The 23756-nt window shown below is 50.3% G+C and overlaps 1 protein-coding gene across 6 annotated transcripts; it reads right to left on the reverse strand.

The window, feature by feature from the left end:
• Positions 1 to 569: 569 nt before the first annotated feature.
• On the reverse strand, positions 570 to 8462 carry LOC101944446 (zinc finger and SCAN domain-containing protein 2-like). 6 transcript variants are annotated; one of them, XM_042846076.2, is made up of 3 exons: positions 8199 to 8462; positions 5945 to 6039; positions 570 to 4566 (listed from the first exon to the last, which is right to left on the reverse strand). In XM_042846076.2, exons 2-3 carry the CDS (start codon positions 5976 to 5978, stop codon positions 3245 to 3247), a joined length of 1356 nt encoding a protein of 451 aa, XP_042702010.1. In that variant the 5' UTR covers positions 5979 to 6039; positions 8199 to 8462; the 3' UTR covers positions 570 to 3244. The 6 variants fall into 6 exon arrangements, with proteins under 6 accessions (XP_042702010.1, XP_042702007.1, XP_042702009.1 ...); XM_042846073.2 differs by having other exon boundaries at positions 570 to 4569; XM_042846075.2 differs by having other exon boundaries at positions 5945 to 6042.
• Between the last annotated feature and the right edge of the window lie 15294 nt (positions 8463 to 23756).

Genomic DNA, 23756 nt, shown 5'->3' on the forward strand with positions numbered 1-23756 from the left:
CACTCATATTGGGACAGGACACCAGCCCTGCTCAGAAGCTACCATTCTGGGCTCCAGCATGTCAGTTCCAATTTCCTTTGTCAAAAGTAAAGCCTAGATTAATGAAGGGATAGGCATTTTGACACTGAACGTCACAGTGCCGAACATTTAGGCACATAAAAGCCACAGGAACACGCCTGCTATCCATAAAGCCTGAGGTAGGTGCCCAGGCTCAATGAATGGGGAGAGCCATGTGCCTTAGATTCCAGGGAGCCGCATAAGCTCGCTAGTGGGAGATTCCGATGAAAGGAGTGTTGTGCAACCTCCACCCCCATGGAGATAGGGCCTAAATAAAGGCTGCAGGGAACCCTCTCTTGGAGTTAGGCACCTGAGGCTAGGAGCATGGGATTAGAATTAAGATGCCTAAAACTGGGTATTAGGTATTTAAGTACCTTTGTGAGTATAGGCCAGTCTCTCTGTGTTGTGTGTGCAAATACCACCTTGAAAATGTGAGCAGAGTCCTGCTTCACACACAACTTTGCACTGACTTAACGGGTTAAAGAAATGATTTAGTAAAATCAGTGTAACCCTCACATTTGAAGAGTGGTTTATTTCAGTTAACTTCACCCTATTCATTATCGACTGAAGCTACACTGCAATTGGCCACTCTTAAACCAAAATAAGAATGTCCACAAGTGAGTTTGAATTGATTTAACTAAATCATTTTAAATTCACACCTTATATTAACATGTTAGCACAACTTACTTCAGTACCCAAGTACAGAGTGTCAAAGATCTGCCAGTTAATCTGTAGGCTTTGATAATTTCCACTCACCATATTTGCCAATATGCAATTCATCAATAAATAGTCCATTCTGTTGACAAAATGTGAACATCACTAACAACTGTACCACAAACCATAAACTTATGACTGTGTTCTCCTTTCCCCGGTACAGAACCCCACCCACCCCAGAGATAAGCTGCAAATGGGTATAAACTGGTCATGCATGTGTTTAGACTGGAATCAAGAAGAAGATTTCTAACCATTAGAGGAGTGAGGTTCTGGAACAGCTTCCCATCATGAGGAGTGGTGGCCAAACAACTTCACTAGTTTTAAGATCGAGCTTGGTACATTTATGAATCAGAGTATATGTTGAGGTTGCCTGGAATAGTATGGAACTGGACTCCGAGACATGGAGTCTCTTCCAGTCCTATGTTCTATTTTATCTATTATTTTATATAGGTACTGTGCTCCCCACCATAGTATTTGAGTGCTAATGGTCCCTATGTGCTAACTACTTATGTTAAACAATGTTCCAACTTACATTTAGCTGTGATGTTCAGAGTGCCTTTCCCAGCCCTGAAAAAAAGCTCCCTGTGGCTTGAAACTTGTCTCTTTCACCAACAGAAGTTGGTCCAGTAAAAGATATCACCTCCCACACCTTATCTCTCTAATAACCTGGGACTGACACAGCTACAACTATGCTGCTTTCCAGTAGTGTGTTAAGCATGTTCCTATGCAAAAACACAGGGATCCCATCAGTGTATCAAACTCCTGTAGTCTATGGCACACCAGTGCTGCTGGAGTTGTCCAGTGGGAGTGCTGAACTGTGGGATAATGTCTTGCAGTTGGGGGGATGTAAGTGGCACTTCCATGAGAGGTGGTTGCAAGGGGGCCCATAGTAGTCTGTATTGTATGACTGTGTTTAAATGTAACCTCTACCTACTTTTAATAATTGCTGTCCATTTCCTTTTTTTAATGTTTGGATCCTGAAGTGTGTCCTGCTTTCACACCTTTGATAGAAGGGGAGGTCAATCTAGTTCTGTCCTTTGCTGGCTGTTTCATGGTTAATAAGCCTCCTCTTTGGGAAGAGATTTTTGAACTAGTGGAATCATAGAAGTGTAGGACTGGAAGGGACCTCGAAAGGTCATCTAGTCCAGTCCCCTGCACTCAGGGCAGGACTAAGTATTATCTAGACCATCCCTGACAGGTGTTTGTCTAACCTGTTCTTAAAAATCTCCAATGATGGAGATTCCACAACCTCCCTAGGAAATTTATTCCAGTGCTTAACCACCCTGAAAGGATGTTTTTCCTAAGGTCCAGCCTAAACTGCCCTTGCTGCAATTTAAGCCCATTGCTTCTTGTCCTAGCCTCAAAGGTTAAGGAGAACAATTTTTCTCCCTCCTCCTTGTAATAACCTTTTATAGATTTGAATGTCTCCTCTCAGTCTTCTCTTTTCCAGATTAAACAAGCCCAGTTTTTTCAATCTTTGCTCATAGGTCATGTTTTCTAGACCTTTAATCATTGTTGTTGCTCCTTTCTGGACTCTCCAATTTGTCCACATCTTTTCTGAAATGTGGCACCCACAACTGGACACAATACTCCAGCTGAGGCCTAATCAGCATGGAGTAGAGCAGAAGAATTACTTCTTGTGTCTTGCTTACAACACTCTTTCTAATACATCCCAGAATGATATTTGCTTTTTTTCGCAACGGTGTTACACTGTTGACTCATATTCGACTCATCTCTAGCTTGGCCAAAACCAGAAATATTTTGAATGGGAAATATCATCACAGTGCCTCATGCGAGTTATAGCGTGGATATCTCATGCCTGAATTGTTCTCTATAGGCCAGGTTCACCTATATGTTCCATGATGCACCACACTTTTCCCTCTTGGGGTATATCTACCCAACAGCTGGGAGGGAGCATCCCAGAGTGGGTAGACAGACACATGCTAGCTCTGCTCAAGCTAGTGCACTAAAATAGCAGCACAGCCGGGGTAGTCTGGACGGGTTCGTATTCAGGTGGCTGGCTCAAGCTGCCGCCCTAGCTCACTCTGCAATTTTCACCATACTAACTTGAGCAGAGCTAGCACGTGCTGTCTGCCCAAGTTGGGAAGCATGCTACCAGCTGCAGTGCAGACATACTCTTAGAGAAGAGAGGTGGTGCATCATGGGAGATGTAATCCAGCTGAGAGCCTGGCTCATAGGGGAGAATAGGGACATGAGGAGGCAACTGAACTATAACTCCCATGAGGCAATGTAGCAACATTTCCAAAGCAAAATATTTCAGGATCGGGACATTCAGTTTTTTTGCCCCCCCTCCCAAAAACCCACAAATTCCCCCGCCCCCAGAAAGCAGACACTTGACATTTTTCACAAAAACGGATCAAATCAACCCCCCCAATTTTCCATCAAAAATAGTTTTCATGGGAAAGTTTCAACCCATTCTACAGATGTATAGTGTGCCTCTCCTGCGTGGGATCTAGGCACTGCTACTTTGCATGGGCACCACTGTAATATGCAATAAAGTCTGGGCTGTCACCACAATAGGGACAGTCACAGGGCAGCCCTCCTTCCTGTGTTTCCGTTGATGTGACACAAGTCCTGAGCTGTGACGGAAGCTTTTCCCGCACTCGGGGCATCCATAGGGCTTCTCTCCAGTGTGGAGTCTCTGGTGGGAAGTCAGTTGTGAGCTTACGGTGAAGCTTTTCCCGCAGTCGGGGCATTTATAGGGTTTCTCTCCTGTGTGGATCCTCTGGTGCCTGATCAGCTGTGAGCTGCAGCTGAAGGTTTTAGCACAGTCCAGGCACTTGTAGGGCTTTTGCTCCATGTGGGATCTCTGATGGACAATGAGGTTTGAGCTCCGATTGAAGCTTTTCTCACAGTCAGGACATTTATAGGATTTCTCCCCTGTGTGGGTTCTCTGGTGTCTAACGAGCCTGGAGCTGTTCTTGAAACATTTATTGCACTCGAGGCATTTATAAGATCTCTCCCCTGTGTGGGTTTTCTGATGCCTGGTGAGGTGCGAGCTCTCATTGAAACTTTTCCCACACTTGCTGCATTTATAAGGTCTTTCTCCCGTGTGGGTTCTCTGGTGTCTAATAAGGTCAGAGCTGTTCCTGAAACATTTCCAACACTCAAGGCATTTATAGGGCTTCTCTGCCGTGTGCACTCTCTTGTGGATAACAAGGGTTGAGCTCTGGCCGAAACTCTTTTCACACTCATCACACTTATAGGGTCTCTCCCCCGTGTGGATTTTCTGATGTCTCAGGAGGTAGGAGCTCACGCTGTAGCTTTTCCCACAATCGGGACACTTGTAAGGCAGGTCTCCCGTGTGGGTTCTCTGATGTGCAGAAAGATTGGAGCTGTGATTAAAGCCTTTCCCGCAGTCGGGGCATTTGTAGGGTCTCTCTCCCGTGTGCAGTCTCTGATGGGTAGCGAGGTTCGAACTCCTGCTGAAGCTTCTCCCACATTCGTCACACTGATAGGGCCTTTCTCCTGTGTGGATTCTCTGGTGATCAATAAGAGCTGATCTCCACCGGAAGTTCTTCCCACACTCACCACATGTGTTTGGTTTCTCTCCAGTGGGGATTTCTTGGTGGATGGTTTCTTTGAGCTCTCTCTCCACAGGCTGTTTTCCTTTCTGCCTAAGGGACCGGCGCAGATTCCACCTGTCAGTCCCCTGCTCTGGGCTCTGGGAAACGTTCCCTTCACGATGTTGCAATAACATCCTGGGCGGTTCCACTTGCTCAGCACCTTCCTGCTGCAGATTCTCTTCCTCATTCTTGCTCACTGCCCCATCACCTGCTGGGACAGAGAGAGAATCCAGACAGAAGTCAGTCCCTTTGCTGGGGGTAATGGGAACCTCTGAAAGAGGAACAAGAAAGGGGGGAACAAGCCAAAGAGGAGCTGATTCAGGAGCTGAATACCTGAGAGGAGAAAGGAGGGGACCAATTCTCTTCCACATCACATCTGAACACTAAGAGAGAGGGAGAGACTGACAGCTATTAGTCAGGGTGGATGGGAAGCTATGGTGAGTGACGTCTGCCATGAGAATACAACCCCTGCTGGGGATAATCCTGAACTGGGTGAGAAGAGGCAGAACTGGTGGAGCTCATGGACCTTTTGTGGGAATCTCAGAATTTTGCTTCCCTCACTGATTGTTTCTGAGTTGGTTGAACTACCCCAGGGAGCTCCCTTTCCTCAGAGCCCTGGACAGCCAGGACCCACAGCTCTTCCCCTTACTCTGGCCAGGAGGGGATGCTGGGTTTGGGAATGGGAAATCCTGCTCAGGGGACAGAAAGCAAGTGGAATCAAACCTACCCTCTGTTTGCTGATTGGTTGTTAGGGAGGCTATGCCAGGATTTTAACCCCTTTCTTTGCTCTAGGAACATTTAATACGAACAACAAGGGAAATAGTCCCAGAGCCCCCTGGGAAAGGCAGCACGTGTGGCCCAGATGCTGAGTCAATGAAGTGAGTCTAGGGATTTGCACCGACAGGGAACTTGAAGCCAGATTTTTAAAGGTCTTTAGGTGCTTAAAGATGCAGACAGGCTCCTTTTGGGATTTTCAATAGCCCCAAGGCACCTATCTCCATTGTGCTTTGGAAAATCCCATGAGGCAGCTATCTGCATAGTTAGATATCTAAATACCCCTGAAAACCTGGCCCTTGGGGGACTTAGGCAGAGCTGATTCATGAGACACAAGTCCATCCCTGAGTTGGCAGAGAGGTCACAGTCCCCACAGGATGGAACCTGCCCTGGGAAGAAGGGGCTGGGAACAGGGAGTTTCTCCCACTTGGGAGCCTTACTTATGGGAAGAGCAGCACCATCGTTATGTCCCTGAATCTCTGGTCCCGTGGGAGAGGTGCAGAGGGGATGGTCTCTCACACATGGGATATGGGATAAAATAAATAAATAAATTAAAGGACCTTGAAAGGGCATCGAGTCCAGCCCCCTGCCTTCGCTAGCAGGACCAAGTACTGATTTTGCCCCAGATCCCTAAGTTGCCCCCTCAAGGATCGAGCTCATAACCCTGGGTTTAGCAGGCCAATGCTCAAACCACTGAGCTATCCCTCTGAAATCTGGCTCCCTCTGAAATCTAAGAGGCCAGGAAACATCCTTGAACACAACCCAACCCAGATGCTTCAGCTTGCAGTACCCAAGGAGACAGGAATCCTTACCCAGCAAGGTCACAGTCTCAGAATTCTCTTGCATGACGTCCAGCAGAGCCCACTGCCTCAGGAAAATACACAGGCACCGCCTTGAAAGTCACTGGCTGCTGAAACAGCAAGGGTCCCTCACTCAGTACATGCTGCCCCAGCACAATCTCACAAGTTCAGTCACTTGCTCCCCTTCCTCAGCCTCCCTTGCCATCTGCCCTATTGGCTGGGTTAGAGCTCCCATGAGCCCTGGCATACGTCCCCTGCTGACTGGCCCCTCATGTCAGCCCCAAGTTACCCCGTCCCACACAGACCTGCTGCCCCCTGCGCTGTTTCCAGCATCACGCTGCCAACAGTTAAATAGATGTTTAAATCTCACCCTCTTTGTGGCTCTTGGCAGAGTATGCAGAAAGCTCAGATTAATTTTCACTGGCTATTTAGTTGACCTCAGTTTCAGTTTTCCCACCATGCCAGGCCTGCTAGATGGCACATCAGGGAGCTGGGTGTGGTTCATTTTTACACTCCTTATATTCAGGGTCTATGCAAAGTCCTACTTGGCTCTTGGTGTAAGTTAGAGCAGCCTTAATGCGGCTCTAACTTACACTTTGCTTTCCACAGCCCCCTATGGGCCCCAAGAGACAGAAGAGCTGTCGTGCAATACGTTCTGACCATGCTCCCAACACACACACACCCCAAAACAGCTATCCCCTAATTCTGGGAGCTGTGCTTACACCCCCTTTCTGTAGCTCTACACTGCAACTAGACACCCATGGGTGGACTGTGTCAGCCAAATCAGGCTCATGGGGCTCAGGCTGCAGGGTTGTTTCACTGCTGTGTTGATGTCTGGGCTTAGGATGTAGCCCAGGCTCTAGGACACTGTGATGGAGGAGGGTTTAAAAACATGGCCTTTAGGGAATATTTGGCAGGGACACCCAGAGGATTCAGGGGGCCTGGAGCAAAGCAATTTCGGAGGCCCCTTCCATAAAAAAAAGTTGCAATACTATAGAATACTATATTCTCAACGGGGCCCCTGCAGGGCCCAGGGCAAATTGCCCCACTTGCCCCACCCACCCCAATCTGGGCAGCCCTGATATTTGGCAAGCAAATTCTACAGACAAGTGTAGAAAAGCACTAGAGTGTTGGATTGAAAGACAAAATAACAGTTGACAAAGGCAGTTTCCATTGACGGATCAAAGAAATGAAAGAAGTTTTGACACCAACCCAGGAAATCAGAAAGCCTTGAAGACATATGATCCCAAAGAATAAACTTATGTATTAAAAAAATAGAAAATCTCCCCCCAGGAAATTTTAAAATTAAAATGTTGCAAGGCAAATGGGAACTGTTATACTAGAAACACTGAGATCGGATTGCTAAAGCCACTAGCGAATTAATATTTTCAGTGATTATTGCACAGTGATGCACAATGACATCCGCCTGCAGAATGTTAATGCAGGTACGTTATGAAGTGCTCAGAGTGAGCAAAAGAACAGTTTAAAAAGAAAACAACTTAAAGAATGCAACTACGTTCCATGGATCACAAGAAAAAGGCAGAGCAATTCAGGCAATGAGAACAGCAGCTAGGGCACTTTGTGAACTGCCAAGAGGTTTTATGCAGACACAGAAACTGATAAGGGACTCTTTCAAACCCTAAAAACATGTCTGACAATTACCTTTTTTGGTGGGGGGGGGGGGAAGGGGGAGGAGCTATATGTCAAATATGTCCCTGAACCAAGTCTCCTTTGGCAGCTCAATACACCATGTTATTTAGGGAAGATCTGCCTGGCCTATACATTGGGCTGCCCCCTGTCTTCAAGAACTCAGCCCTAGAAAGTGGGTGCTGAGCTGCAGAAGGGAGGGGAGAGGGCAGCCCCTCTGCCCCCACACTATTTTTGCAAAGATTGCAGATGGCTCCCCCATCTGGGGTCACTTCTATCCCCTTTGCCACTCCCTATTGCGGGGTTTCCCCTCTCCCCCTGGCTGGCAGTGCCTGTATCCTGTTCTTAACCCCGCTGCCTACCCCCTGCCCTGATTTTGCTCCTTGGCCCCTCTCCTGGCTCTGCCTCCAGCCGTGTGACACCCACGCCGCCCGTGCAGTCAGTTTGCCCCCTGCACAGACACTGCTCCTCCCTCCGATTTGCCCCCTCGAGCGCGTTGTGCAGAGTGGGAGCCGGGGCACCAGCAGCAGGGACTGAGCAGCCTCGGTTTGCAGGAGCAGCAAAGCAGCAGATGGTCCATTGCCCCGCCCCGCCCTTTCCCCCGGGTCTCTCCCCTCACCTGCAGGCTCCGGCTCAGGGGCTGCTGGCGGCAGAGCTCGGGACTGCCCCAGGGGCTGGTTCCAGCCCCTGGAGAAAGACCCCCTGGCTGGGCACAGAGGGGCACTAGGGAAGGGCTCTCCCCGAACACATCCCGCTGGGGAGCAGCAGCGGCTCAGCCCGGGCTCCCGGCTCACAATAGAGGTTGCAGCAGCGTCTGACCCGGGAAGTTCAGCCCCGGATCTGCTCAGAAACAGAGAGAGCAGCCGCCTCCCTCCCGGATGAACAGAGTAGCATTGCGCGGCGGCGGCGGGGGGCGTTAACTCCTCAGCTGCCGGAAGCTGCACGCCCAGGCAGGGGCGGGGGCTCGCAGTGACAGGGACTTCGAGCCCAGCGGAGGCAGGCTGTGATCGCCTCGGGCACAGTGCTTCTATATCCTGGGAAATTTCCCAAAATCTGGGAATTTTTGAGTAAAATGTTTTGAATGAAAATTCCCAATTTCACAAGTTGAAACATTTTACTCACAAATTTCCCAGGTTTTGGGAAATTTCCCAGGATATAGAAGCACTGTAAAAAACGTTATCTGGGAATTTTCCACCAGATTTGGGAAATTTTTAGCGCTAGGTTGGGAAAAGTTGGCATCACGATATAGAAGCACTGCTCAGGCACATCCCTGGGGGGAGTGGGGCAAAGGGAGGTTCTGGGGAAGGATCCTTTGACCCTCCACGCTGGGCACTGCTGTGAAAGTTACTAGTGACCCCCCTTAATCCGAGCAGTCCTTATGTCAGCCAGCGGCCATTAGGGGGAAGCAGACACCTTAAGGACACAGTAGGCTGAACTTTTCAACTGTTTTCCCTTCAAGGCCTTAAGGTAGTTGGAGCTGGTCCCAAGCTAGTTTTCACTGACCAGATAGCAAAAGCACGGGTCTGACAACCACCAATCAAGTGTTAACACTGCAAGGACCTTGGTCTGAATGTGTATAAAGGATCTGTAAAATGTGTGTAAGACAGAGTTTTTGTACTAAGCTGCAAAGCTCTCCTTTCTTCTGCAGAATAAAACAACTCTTCCTTATCCCTGTCTGGCTGTTATTGGCTCTCAGCTAGGCGGACCCGATATTTCGGTAACACTGCTCCAGTGGGTGGTGGGCAGAGCTGGAAGCGCTCAGTCTCCCCGGGGGCTGAGAGCTTCCTGGGTCAGACGCTGCTGCTCCCCAGCTAGGTGTGTGTGGGGAGAGCCCTTCCCTAGTGCCCCCTCTGTGCCCAGTCAGGGGGACTTTCTCTGGGGGCTGGAACCAGCCCCTGGAGCAGCCCCGGGCTCTGCCGACACCAGCTCCTGAGCCGCAGACTCCAGGTGAGGGGAGAAACCTGGGGGAAAGGGCTGGGGCAGGGCAGGAAAGTGACTCTGCACCAATGGCCCCTCCTCACCCCAGCCCTGCTCCCAGGCGGGGGTCTGCGAGTCCCAGAACTGCTGCCCTCCCTGACCCCCCCACCCCCAGGCTCTGCTCCCCTGAGCGCCTGCAGGAGCCAAGCCAGCTCTGGGAGTGCCAAGTATGTCTACACTATGAAATTAGATCAAATTTATAGAAGTCGATTTTTTAGAAATCAATTTTATACAGTCGATTGTGTGTGTCCTCAGTTAAGACCATTAGGACCATTAACTTGGTGGAGTGTGTCCACAGTACTGAGGCTAGCGTCGACTTCCAGAGCATTGCACTGTGGTAGCTATCCTACAGTTCCCGCAGTCTCCGCCGCCCATTGGAATTCTGGGTTGAGATCCCCATGCCTGATGGGTCAAAACCATTGTCGCGGGTGGTTCTGGTTACATGTCATCAGCTCCCCCTCCATGAAAGTAATGGCAGACAATCGTTTCAAGCCTTTTTTCCGGGGTTACCTGTGCAGACGCCATACCACGGCAAGCATGGAGCCTGCTCAGCTCACCATCTCCGTACATCTCCTGGGTGCTGGCAGACGTGGCACTGCATTGCTACACAGCAGCAGCTCATTGCCTTTTGGCAGCAGATGGTGCATTATGATTGGTAGCCATCGTTGTTGTCTCCTGGGTGCTCTTTTAGCTGACCTCGGTGAGGTTGGTCAGGGGTGTCTGGGCAGACATGGTTGCTCCTGGCAGACCTCGGTGAAGTCTGTCAGGGGCGCCTGGACATAAATGAGAGTGACTCCAGGTCATTCTCTTTTTAAGTTTCGTCTCCTGGAGATTCAGTCCTGCCTGCAGTCGTACTGCACTGTCTTCTGGCGAGCACCCAGGAGACAAAGATGTCTAGCAGTTGTACTGCACAGTCTGCTGCTAGCCTAAGATGTATAAGAGAGATGGAGTGGATCAAAACAAGAAAGAGACCAGATTTGTTTTGTATTCATTTTTATTCATTTGCTCCCCCGTCCCTCCCTCCCTCCCTCCCTCCCTGAAGAGTGGGGGGAGGGATAGCTCAGTGGTTTGAACATTGGCCTGCTAAACCCAGGGTTGTGAGTTCAATCCTTGAGAGGGCCATTGAGGGACCTGTGGCAAAAATCTGTCTGGGGATTGGTCCTGCTTTGAGCAGCGGGTTGGACTAGATGACCTCCTGAGGTCCCTTCCAACCCTGATATTCTATGATATCATCAGTTGCCCCTCCCTCCATCAGAGCAACGGCAGACAATCGTTTTGTGCCTTTTTTCAGCGCAGACGCCATAGCACGGCAAGCATGGAGCCCATTCAGATCACCACCACAATTATAAGCACTGTAAACACCACGCGCATTATCCTGCAGTATATGCAGAACCAGAACCTGCAAAAGCAAAACCAGGCGAGGAGGCGACAGTGGCGCGGTGACGAGAGTGATGAGGACATGGACACAGACTTCTCTCAAAGTACGGGCCCCGGCAATGTGGACATCATGGTGTTAATGGGGCAGGTTCATGCCGTGGAACACCGATTCTGGGCCCAGGAAACAAGCACAGACTGGTGGGACCGCATAGTGTTGCAGGGGTGGGACAATTCCCAGTGGCTGCGAAACTTTCGCATGCGTCAGGGCACTTTCATGGAACTTTGTGACTTTCTTTCCCCTGCCCTAAAGCGCAAGAATACCAAGATGAGAGCAGCCCTCCAGTTGAGAAGCGAGTGGCGATAGCCCTGTGGAAGCTTGCAATGCCAGACAACTACCGGTCAGTCGGGCATCAATTTGGAGTGGGCAAATCTACTGTGGGGGCTGCTGTGATCCAAGTAGCCAACGCAATCAAAGAGCTGCTGATATCAAGGGTAGTGACTCTGGGAAACGTGCAGGTCATAGTGGATGGCTTTGCTGAAATGGGATTCCCTAACTGTGATGGGGTGATAGACGGAACCCGTATCCCTATCTTGGCACAGGAGCACCAAGGCAGCGAGTACATAAACCGAAAGGAGTACTTTTCAATGGTGCTGCAAGCACTGATGGATCACAAGGGACGTTTCACCTACATCAACGTGGGATGGCCGGGAAAGGTACATGATGCTCGCATCTTCAGGTACTCTGGTCTGTTTTAAAAGCTGCAGGAAGGGACTTTCTTCCCAGACCAGAAAATAACCGTTGGGGATGTTGAAATGCCTATAGTTACCCTTGGGGACCCAGCTTACCCCTTAATGCCATGGCTCATGAAGTCGTACACAGGCAGCCTGGACAGTAGTCAGGAGCTGTTCAACTATAGGCTGAGCAAGTGCAGAATGGTGGTAGAATGTGCATTTGGACATTTTAAAGCACGCTGGCGCAGTTTACTGACTCAGATAGACCTCAGTGAAACCAATATTCCCATTGTTACTACTGCTTGCTGTGTGCTCCACAATATCTGTGAGAGTAAGGGGGAGACGTTTATGTCAGGGTAGGAGGATGAGGCAAATCGCCTGGCCGCTGGTTACGCGCAGCCAGACACCAGGGCGGTTAGAAGACCACAGCAGGGCGCGGTGCGCATCAGAGAAGCTTTGAAAACGAGTTTTGTGACTGGCCAGGCTACTGTGTGAAACTTCTGTTTGTTTCTCCTTGATGAACCCCCCGCCCCCTCCCCACCCGGTTCACTCTACTTCCCTGTAAACCAAAAACCCCACTCTCCCCTCCCTCTTCGAGCACCGCTTGCAGAGGCAATAAAGTCATTGTTACTTCACATTCATGCATTCTTTATTAATTCATCACACAACTAGGGGGATAATTGCCAAGGTAGCCCGGGATGGGTGGGGGAGGAGGGAAGGAAAAGGACACACTGCAATTTAAAACTTTAACTCTTATTGAAGGCCAGTCTTCTGATGCTCGGGCAATCATCTGGGGTGGAGTGACTGGGTGGCCGGAGGCCCCCTCACCGTGTTCTTGGGCGTCTGGGTGAGGAGGCTATGGAACTTGGGGAGGAGGGCTGTTGGTTACACAGGGGCTGTAGCGGCGGTCTCGGCTCCTGATGCCTTTCCTGCAGCTCAACCATACGCTGGAGCATATCAGTTTGATGCTCCAGCAGCTGGAGCATTGACTCTTGCCTTCTGTCTGCAAGCTGACGCCACCTATCATCTTCAGCCCACCACTTCCTCTGTTCATCCCGCGATTCAGCCCGCCACCTCTCCTCTCGTTCATACTGTGCTTTTCTGTAGTCTGACATTGACTGCCTCCATGCATTCTGCTGTGCTCTTTCAGTGTGGGAGGACATCTGGAGCTCCGTGAACATGTAAGCCCGAGTCCGCCATTTTCTCCTAATCTTCACTAGCCTCTGTGAAGGAGAAACATTTGCAGCTGGTGGAGGAGAAGGGAGAGGTGGTTAAAAAAGACACATTTTAGAGAACAATGGGTAGTCTTTCACGTTAAATTTTGCTGTTCACATTACACAGCACATGTGCTTTCGTTACAAGGTCGCATTTTTCCTCTTATATTGAGGGCCTGCCGGTTTGGTGTGAGAGATCACTCACGCAGTGCCAGGCAACAGATTTCGGCTTGCAGGCAGCCATGGTAAGCCACAGTCTTTTGGCTTTTTTCACCTTATTAACATGTGGGAATGGTTTCAAACAGTAGTGCCCTCATTTCCCATACCAAGTACCCGTTGGGTTGGCCATTTAAAATGGGTTTGCAATGTAAAAAGGAGGGGCTGTGGTTCCCGGGTTAACATGCAGCACAAACCCAACTGACCCCCCTCCCACCCACACGCACCCAATTCTCTGGGATGATCACTTCACCCCTCCCCCCACTGCGTGGCTAACAGCGGGGAACATTTCTGGTCAGCCGAGCAGGAACGGGCACCTCTGAATGTCCCCTTAATAAAATCACCCCATTTCAACCAGGTGACCGTGAATGATATCACTCTCCTGAGGATAACAAAGAGCAATAAGCAATGGATGTTGTCTGCATGCCAGCAAACACCGGGACCATACGCTGCCATGCTTTTTTATGCAATGATTCCAGACTACGTGCTACTGGCCTGGCGTGGTAAAGTGTCCTACCATGGTGGACAGGATAAGGCAGCCATCCCTAGAAACCTTTTGCAAAGGCTTTGGGAGTACATGAAAGAGAGCTTTCTGGAGATGTCCCTGGAGGATTTCCGCTCCATCCCCATACACGTTAACAGACTTTTCCAGTAGCTGTACTGGCCACGATTTCCAGGGCTAATTAATCATTAATCATTAAACACGCTTGCTTTTAAACCATGTGTAATATTTACAAAGGTACACTCACCAGAGGTCCCTTGTGTGCCCTCAGGGTCTGGGAGCACGCTTTGGCTGAGTTTGAGGGTTACTGGCTCCAGGTCCAGGGTGATAAACATATCCTGGCTGTTGGGGAAACCCGTTTCTCCACTTCCTTGCTGCTTTGAGCTATCCACATTATCTTCATCCTCCTCTTCCTCATACCCCGAACCCTCTTCCCTGTGTGTTTCTCCAGTGAAGGAGTCATAGCACACGGTTGGGGTAGTGGTGGCTGCACCCCCTAGCATGGCATGCAGCTCCGCGTAGAAGCGGCATGTTTGTGGCTGTGCCCCGGACCTTCCGTTTGCCTCTCTGGCTTTGTGGTAGGCTTGCCTTAGCTCCTTAATTTCCACGCGGCACTGCTGTGCATCCCTGTTATGGCCTCTGTCCTTCATGGCCTTGGAGACCTTTTCTAATATTTTGCCATTTCTTTTACTGCTACGGAGTTCAGCTAGCACTGATTCATCTCCCCATGTGGCGAGCAGATCCCGTACCTACCGTTCGGTCCATGCTGGAGTGTAATAAGGTTCTTATCCCAGAATCAGCCATAACAGAATTAAAACTAACAAGTTCAATATCTTGTAGGGAATCCTGGAGTGTATGACAAGGACACTAACACAGAGAGCAAAGTAAAACCTTAACTACCTTTATCAATACAATTTGTAAAGACAGAAAAGCTCCAAACCACATAAACAAATAGAAGTAATATAGTATGCTATTTTTAATATCTTTAATGTCATCCTTTGCATAGCATATGCTCATGTACTTATACACTCATACCCTTTCTTGGAGAGACTGGTGGAAAGAGACAAAGGAAGGTGGAAAGAGACGAGCCCTGTCCTTGGTATGCCAAATGAATCCGATGGAGCCAGGAAGGAGAGCCTAAAGACCTCCCACTAATACCGACAGATGACCCTCAGATCGTTACTGATTTCTGCCGAGACCAGAGGGAAGATCCCACCCTGAGCAGGGCCTATAAACAGTTGGCCGCGGTAGACGATGCGCTGATTGATCCCGCCCGGGCCAAAGGATGGCCCCGGTTCAAACTACGACGGGACCGCCTCTATCAGGTTGATCGAGATTCCCGCACCAGGGAGATCCAGAGGCAACTGATGGTGCCCCGGTGCCACCGTCGGGCGGTGATGAAGCTCGCCCACGACGTCCCCGCCACCGGGCACCTGGGTCGAGAAAACCCTTGCACGGATTATCTCCCGGTTCTTCTGGCCAGGGGTGCACCAAGAGGTGCGAAACTACTGTAGCTCCTGTCCAGAGTGCCAGCTGGCTGCTCCCCCACGGACAGCCCCAGCCCCACTAGTCCCTATGCCCATTATGGAGACCCCATTTGAGCGGGTGGCCATGGACTTGCTGGGACCCCTCCCGAGGAGCCGGGCCGGGTTTTTGTATATCCTGGTCATAGTGGACTATGCGACCCGTTTTCCGGAGGCCGTCCCGCTCCGGAGTATCACTGCAAGGGCCATTGCCGACGAACTCATCAAGGTCTTTGCCCGCGTGGGCTTGCCCCGGGAGATCCTCACCGACCAGGGCACCAATTTTACCTCCCGGTTACTACGACAGGTCTGCCGGCTCCTTGGGATTAAACAGCTGTGCACCTCTGTATACCACCCGCAATCCGACGGCCTAGTCGAGTGGTTCAACCGCACCCTGGAGGACATGCTGCGCAAGTTCTCCCCTGAGGACCTGCGCCGATGGGACCAGTTGATCCCGCCATTACTCCTGGCCATCCGTGAGGTACCCCAAGCATCCACCAAATTCTCTCCCTTCGAGCTGTTATACGGCCGAGGGGACTGCTGGATCTCATGAGAGAGACCTGGGAACAAGCCCCGTCACCTACTCAGGGCCTTCTCCAATATGTTCTCCAGCTGCAGGGACGCCTAGCACAAGCTGGAACTCTCGCTCGAGAGAATCTGAAGGCCGCGCAGGAAGCCCAGGCCCAAACCTATAACCGAGCGGCCCAAGTCCGCGAATTCCAGCCGGGCAACCAGGTTCTCCTTCTCTTACCCTCCAGTGAGTCCAAACTACTGGCGCGGTGGCAGAGGTCATAGGCGGTGATCTGGAAGATTGGGCCAGTCACCTATGAGATCAACCAGCCCGACCGCCGAAAAAAAGTCCAGCGGTATCACGTCAACCTCTTGAAACCCTGGAGGGAACGGGAAGGCCTCCTGATCAATCCCTGTCCACCCGAACCCGAGTTAGGGCCTCGGGTTACACCGGCCGAGGACGTCGGCACACCACAGCTCAGAGAGTCCTTGACTGTGGAGCAGTGGAAACAGACTGAGTGCCTCCTGCGGGCGTTCCGCGGGACGTTCACCGACCAGCCGGGCTACATGACCCTCGTGTACCATAACATTCAGACGGAGCCGGGGGTAGTAATCCGCAAGTCAACGAGACCCCTTCCCTATTGTATGCGGCAGGTCGTTGAGGAGAAAGTACGAGCGATGCTAGAGCTGGGCGTCATTGAACCGTCCCAGAGCGAATGGCACAGACCAGTAGTCCTGGTTCCCAAGCTGGACAGCACACAGCGCTTTTGCATCGATTTTCGCCGGGTTAATTCCATCTCGAAGTTCGATGCCTACCCCATGCCCCGCGTAGATGAGCTGCTGGACCGGTTAGGCAAGGCCCGCTACCTCACGACCCTGGATCTATGCAAAGGGTATTGGCAGATTCCCCTTGACCCCACGTCACAGGAGAAAACTGCTTTCGCCACCGCCACCAGCCTCTACCAATTCACCCGGATGCCCTTCGGTCTCCATGGTGCCCCTGCAACGTTCCAGTGACTCATGGACCGCCTCTTGCTTCCGCACCGGGAATACGCGGCCGCATACCTGGATGATGTCGTCATTTATAGTGACCAGTGGGAGAGCCACCTGGAGCGGGTAGCAGCTGTCCTGAGGTCCCTACGAGCTGCCGGGTTAACCGCCAACCCAAAGAAATGCTGTATCGGGTGGCAGGAGACCACCTACCTAGGCTACACAATCGGAGGGGGACAAGTGAAGCCACTTGTCGGAAAGGTTCAAGCCCTGGCAGCATGCCCACCACCCACTACGAAGCGCCATGTACGCCAATTTCTGGGACTGGCGGGCTATTACTGGAGGTTTATCCCCGACTTTGCCTCCATTGCGGCCCCCTTAACGGAGCTCCTCACCAAAACCAGTCCCAGACGGGTGGAATGGACCCCGGAGTGTGACAGCGCCTTCCGGGCCCTCAAAGACTGTCTCTGCCGCGAACCTGTCCTGTACAGCCCCGACTTTGACCGAGGGTTCGTCCTCCAGACCAACGCCTCGGAGGTAGGACTAGGGGCGGTCCTGTCTCAGGAGGTGGATGGGGAGGAGCACCCCGTTATATATCTGTCGAAAATTATTCCCGCGGGAAAGACACTACGCGGTAATAGAGAAGGAGGCCCTGGCGGTGAAATGGGCCTGTGACGCCCTACGTTATTACATCCTGGGGGCCCCCTTCATACTAGTCACGGACCATGCCGTGCTTCGGTGGTTGGCCCGAATGAAGAACAATAATATGTGGTTAATGCGGTGGTACCTGGCGTTACAGCCCTATGCTTATACCATCCGCCATAGGGCCGGTAAAGACCACGCCAACGTGGACTTCCTGTCCCGCATGGGAGAGTTAGATGGGTCCGGCTCCGAGGGACAGGAGTCAGCCTTGGGTGTGTGTGTGTGTGTGTAGTGAGCCGGTGTGGCACCCCTCCGTCTCCGATAGGGCCGAGCTTCCTCCAACCCCAGCATGGGCGGAGCCACCGGGTCCGGGGCCCGCCCCTCCGAGGTCACGGCCCTGACCCGGAAGTATAAAAGCCCGCTGGCAGAGCTCAGTGGAGCCCAGGCCAGCAGAGAGAACAGACGTCCCGGGCCGAGCTCCCGCTTGGGAGACAGCCACAGGCCGCGAGCCACCTGCTACCCCGCCACGCCGGTCGAGCCTACCTCTCGCCAGGTACCCCGAGGAGGACTGGACACACCTGCCCCGGGCCCGCTACCCCAAGGAGGACTGGACAAACCTGCCCCGGGCCCGCTACCCTGAGGAGGACTGGACCAGCCTGCCCCGGGCCTGCTACCCCGAGGAGGACCGGACAAGCCTGCCCCGTGCCAGCGACTCTGGTGGAGAGCTGCCGGACCTGGCCCCAAGCCCCGCACCGGAGGAACCGATGCTGCTGGACTGGTCCGAGCCCGGCGTCGCCAACGAGGTAGGCCCCGAGGGGGAACATGGAAGTAGCCCGGGGGTAGCCGATCCCGGTCAGGCTGCAGAGACTTGTGAGCCGATGTCAGTGTGTTTCGGTCAGGATACCCCACTGACCATCAGCGGCAGTGACCGCTGCTAGGGCCCCAGGCTGGAACGCAGTGGAGTGGGTGGGCCTGCGTTCCCCCCTGCCACCCCGCTCACGGGTGGCAGGCTTCCCCCTCACCCAACGCTCAGGTGTAGGAGCCTGGGCTTATCTTAACTGCTTATTGCTCAAGCCCTGCCCCAAAGGGCTTGAGCTGTGACTGTTTGTGCCCCGCCCTGATCCAGGGCCCGGGCCTGCTTAAACTGTTGATTAGCGCTCAGCCCCTGACTAAGGGCCTGAGCTCCCTGAACTGCGGGCCGCTCAGCCCCTGCGTAAAGGGACCTGAGCTTTGACTGTCTGCGCTATAGTGAGCGGGTGTGGCACCCCTCCGTCTCAGAGGGTAGAGCCCCGGCCCGACCCTACTACAGCAGGCCTCTAGGTTCCATGTGTCACTGTCAGGTACAAAGGCCAAGCTGACTTAGGCTATGTCTACACTACCACTTATATTGGTATAATTTATGTTGCTCAGGGTGCCCCACTGAGCAACGTAAGTTACACCAACCTAAGCACCAGTGTGGACAGTGCTATGTCAGTGGGAGAGTTTCTCCCACCAAAATAGGTACCGCCGCTCATTGGGGGTGGATTAATTAAGTCGACGGGAGAGCTCTCTCCTGTTGGCTTAGAGTGGCTATACTATAGAGCTGACGGTGGCACAGCTGCATCGGTACAGCTGCACTGCCATAAGCTCTCTAGTGTAGCATTAGCCTAAGCTGGCCGTAAGGGCTTTATGGGTTTTCAGAAGTTTCAATATGAAATATATTAACTCTTCACATCCTGGTTTTCAGAAGTTTGAGCTTTGCTGGACTCGACATCCTGAAAAGGAATGAGATACCACGGGCATAGGTGCTGGAAGGGTGCTCCGCACCCCCTGGTTTGAAGTGGTTTCCATTATATGCAGGGTTTACAGTTTGGTTCAATGGCTTTCAGCACTCCCACTATACACATTGTTCCAGTACCCCTGACCACAGGGCAACTGTAACTTTGCATGAACAATGTTCTTTAAATCAGTGAATTGCTGTGTGTGTATGTGTGTGTGTGTGAAATGCCATTGGTAGTTAGTGGTCATTTAGTAATTACTTTGTCACTGTGCAATTCAGATATTCCTGTGGACTGGTAATGATAACATCTAGTTCAGGTATCAGAGGGGTAGCCGTGTTAGTCTGAATCTGTAAAAAGCAACAGAGGGTCCTGTGGCACCTTTGAGACTAACAGAAGTACTGGGAGCATAAGCTTTCGTGGGTAAGAACCTCACTTCTTCAGATGCTGAAGAAGTGAGGTTCTTACCCACGAAAGCTTATGCTCCCAGTACTTCTGTTAGTCTCAAAGGTGCCACAGGACCCTCTGTATCTAGTTCAGGGGTTCTCAAACTGGGGGTCATGAGGTTATTATGTGGGGGTTGCAAGCTGTCAGCCTCCACCCCCAAATCCAAGTTTTGCCTCCAGCACTAACCTAGCTCTTACATTGCACTTTTCATCTGTGGCTCTCAGGGAGAGATACATCATTATCCCATGTTCAGATGGGGAAACTGAGGCATGGACTGGTGAAGAGACTTGGCTAAAATCAACCAGCATGCCTATGGTGGATCAGGAAATAGAGCATGAAGCTAAATGTCTATCAGGAAATCATTTTTACATGGTTGTGAGACATGGACAACATATCACGGTCCCATTAAGAAACTTGATCAGTTCCATATGTGCTGTCTTTGGTCTTTTGTCCCCCATTTGACGGTTCAGAGTCCCAGTAATGAAATCCTTAATCATTGTTGGATGCCTGGTGTTCAGATGGTGCCAAATTATTATGGGCTGCTGTGATTGATATGAATAAATATGGCAAGCATCAGTTTGGTATGGCTTGGTATGTCTGAGTCTGCTAGAGGATTCTGTGACCAGGATTCTCTTAACATTAGGTAAATGATGTAGAAAATTACTGGAGGTGCTGAAACTGCACTGGAATGGTTAATAACGGCTCAATCTGCATGTATGTTTTGTTAGGGTTCTTTCCCTTCACCCTCTTCCCTGGTCCTTGTCACGCAGACAGAAAGAAGAAGACCGGAAGTCTGAAGTGCAGGCAATGCAATGTTTATTGGGGTTAGTTCCAAGCAAGCACATCCATAGCTCTACACGCTGTCAGAGTCTGGTTCCCAGTATTCCCTGTCCCAGAGTCTGACACCACAGAGCCTGGCCTGTGTCCCCATTCCCAATTCCCCCTTCCTCCTTCTTAGCAGGCCAAAATATACCTGCAATGCATGCCCCAAGTCACACCCCTTACAACTTATGGTCATGTTCCGTTTGGGAGGGTCATGAGTTGGGATCTTCATCCCACCTCTTTTGTATCCCATGGGAGGGGTAAAGAGTGAGGTTGTGTTTTGGCCAAAGCCAGGCTTTTCTTTGGCTTTTAGTGTTCTTTTAGTGTTTCTTACGCCTCCCCATCCCTCCTTGCCCCTCCTAACTGGTTGCTTGGCCTTGCCTTGAGATAGGGGTTGAGGCAATCTTAAAGCATACTCTCAAGTAACATTTTAACTGCTCTTATCTGTTCCTATTGTACTAACAAATCCAGCTGACTAGGTAGAAGCAACCTACACAGTCTGTCTTTGTTTTTAGTAAGAATCCCTTTGTTCACACATTAGTATAAGATATAAGAGTATCAAAAAGTCAAACCCAAAAATCTATCTCAGGATGACAAACAAGTCTATATGTTAGCATGTTTCAACATCAAACTTTGGAATATCAGCCAGGGGAACCAGCTCACAAAGTAAAGACCACATAAAATCATGTGATCAGTGGGCTTGGTAAAAGCTGACCCGGGTCAAAATGACCACTCTGGATGGCATCACGCTAAGTGAATGATTGTTGAGAGGGTAAAAGTTGATTTAGCTTTGGTCTGTGTCTGCTTTGCAGTCCCTTCTAAAATATTAAAGAAAAACAGTAATAAGACACCCACAGGGGGTATTTCTGTGACATGTGACTCTTTTGAAAACTCATTGAGGTGAGGAATTGAAACACATCTTTTTTGATACTAAGGGCTTGTTTACACTTACATTTTATAGCGCTCTAAATTGCTGGCTCAGGGGGGTGAAAAATCACACACGCCCCCCGAGTGCAGCAAGTTTGAGCGCTTTAAAGTGCTAGTGTGGAGAGGCTCCAAGCGCTGGGAGCTATTCCCCTCATGGAGGTGGATTACCAGGAGCACTGGGAGCTCTCTCCCAATGCTCGCGCGTGACCACACTCGCATTTCAAAGCGCTGCTGAGGGAGCACGCCCCTGGCAGCAATTTGAAGTTTCTAGTGTAGACGTACCCTCAGGTAGCTGCTCTAGGCCCATTGACATAATAAAACCATTTAAACAGGCTGGGGTAGCTATGTCTCCCACTGACATAGTATTGTGCACATAAGCTGGCAAAATTTATGTTGCTCAGGGATGTGGTGTTTTTATTATTATTTTTTTTTATATTTTAAACACCTCTGAGCAACATAAGTTTTGCTGGCATCAGTGGTAGTGTAGTCAACCTTAGGAATTTATGTTCCCAGGGTCAATTTTTGAAGGTGTTGTGCAGGTTTCTTTTGATGGTGAGGTCAGATATTGAAGGATCATTTTGTGAAAAGTGTTCACCAATGGGTAATGGGGTGTTTTTGTCTTTTACCATTTTTCTGTGAGTTCATTTGAGAGCGTAATGATTGTTTGGTTTCACCCACATAGTTGTTACTGGGCTATTTAGAGTCCTGGATGAGGTACACTACATGTTGTAATAGGCATGTGTAGGACCCATTGATCTTGAAAGGTGTATGGCAGGGGGCATTGATCACTATAGCAGTAGAGTGACTGCAGGTTTTCCATCTGCTGTTCTGGCAGGGTCTGGTATCACTTTGAGTTGATGGGTCTTGGTCTGTGAGGAACTTGTTTCTGATGATAAGTTTGGTGAGGTTGAGAGATTCTTTGAAGGCTAGAAGAGGGGGTCAGAAAAGATTTATTTCATGATGTGGTCCCCATCACGTATGAGTTTTAATTATTGAATGATACACCATATGAATTTGTGTTTTAGTTTAATACAGGCTTATTCAAAATATTAAATAGAAATCTAAAATGTGTGTTGGGAGGGAAGACCTAAGTTTTTTTAGGGTCTGGAAGGTATGAAGACATTGAGACGCTTTTGTTTATTCCTTCTCTTACAACCTGTAACAGAGTGTGCATATCCCACACTAGGCAAGAAAGGGTTAATATCATGCTAGGGACAGAGGGAGTCCCACCCCCTCAGACCGTGCTGAGCATGCTCCAACTGCTGTGCTAGTATAAAGGAGAGCAGCCCAGCTCAGTCTGTGATGACCGCCAAGGTGGAAGGACGCTTAGTGGAGGCTCCATCCCAGGAGCTGTTACAGCCCTTGCCTGTGGGAGTTGGAGATCCCAAGATCCAGACTGGAGACCTGTTGCCTACAGCTGATCATCTGGAGTCTGAGTCCCAGGGAGTTACCTGTGCCGAGGAGCTGGGAGACTCCAAATGTCCTATTAACTACACCTGCAGGAAGCACAGTAGGAAGAGGCCCAGGGAGGTGGAGTGAGTGGTATCTCCTGCCTGTGTAAGGTCCGCATATTGCTGTAGGATTGTCAAGGCTGCTTCCCCATTCTGAACTTTAGGGTACAAATATGGGGGCCTGCATGAAAACTTCTATGCTTAACTACCAGCTTAGATCTGGTCCACTGCCACCACTCCCAAATGTGCTAATTCCCTTCCCTGGGTAGCCTTGGGAGACTCTTCACCAATTCCCTGGTGAATACAGATCCAAACCCCTTGGATCTTAAAACAGGGAGAAATTAACCATCCCCCCTCCTACCTCCCACCAACTCCTGGTGGATCAAGATCCAACCCCCTTGGATCTAAAAACAAGGGGAAAAAAAATCAGGTTCTTAAAAAGAAGGCTTTTAAATTAAAGAAAAAGGTAAAAATCATCTCTGTAAAATCAGGATGGAAACTAACTTTACAGGGTAATCAAACTTAAAGAGCTCAAAGGAATCCCCTCTAGCCTTAGGTTCAAAGTTACAGCAAACAGAGATAGACAGTCTAGCAAAAAGGTACATTTACAAATTGAGAAAACAAAGATAAAAACAAACATGCCTTGCCTGGCTGTTTACTTACAAGTTTGAAATATGAGAGACTTGTTCAGAAAGATTTGGAGAACCTGGATTGATGTCTGGTCCCTCTCAGTCCCAAGAGCGAACAACCACCAAAACAAAGAGCACAAACAAAAGCCTTCCCCCCCCCACCAAGATTTGAAAGTATCTTGTCCACTTATTGGTCCTTTGGGTCAGGTGTTAGCCAGGTTACCTGAGCTTCTTAATCCTTTACAGGTAAAAGGATTTTGGAGTCTCTGGCCAGGAAGGATTTTATAATACTGTACACAGGAGGGCTATTACCCTTCCCTTTATAGTTATGACAGTTCAACTATTGGCTGAGCAAGTACTAAACGGTGGTGGAATGTGCATTTGGACGTTTAAAAGCATGCTGGTGCAGTTTACTGACTCAGATAGACCTCAGCAAAGCCAATATTCCAATTGTTATTGCT

The sequence above is a fragment of the Chrysemys picta genome, chromosome 12, assembly GCF_011386835.1.
Source record: "Chrysemys picta bellii isolate R12L10 chromosome 12, ASM1138683v2, whole genome shotgun sequence".
NCBI classification, from domain to species: domain Eukaryota; kingdom Metazoa; phylum Chordata; order Testudines; family Emydidae; genus Chrysemys; species Chrysemys picta.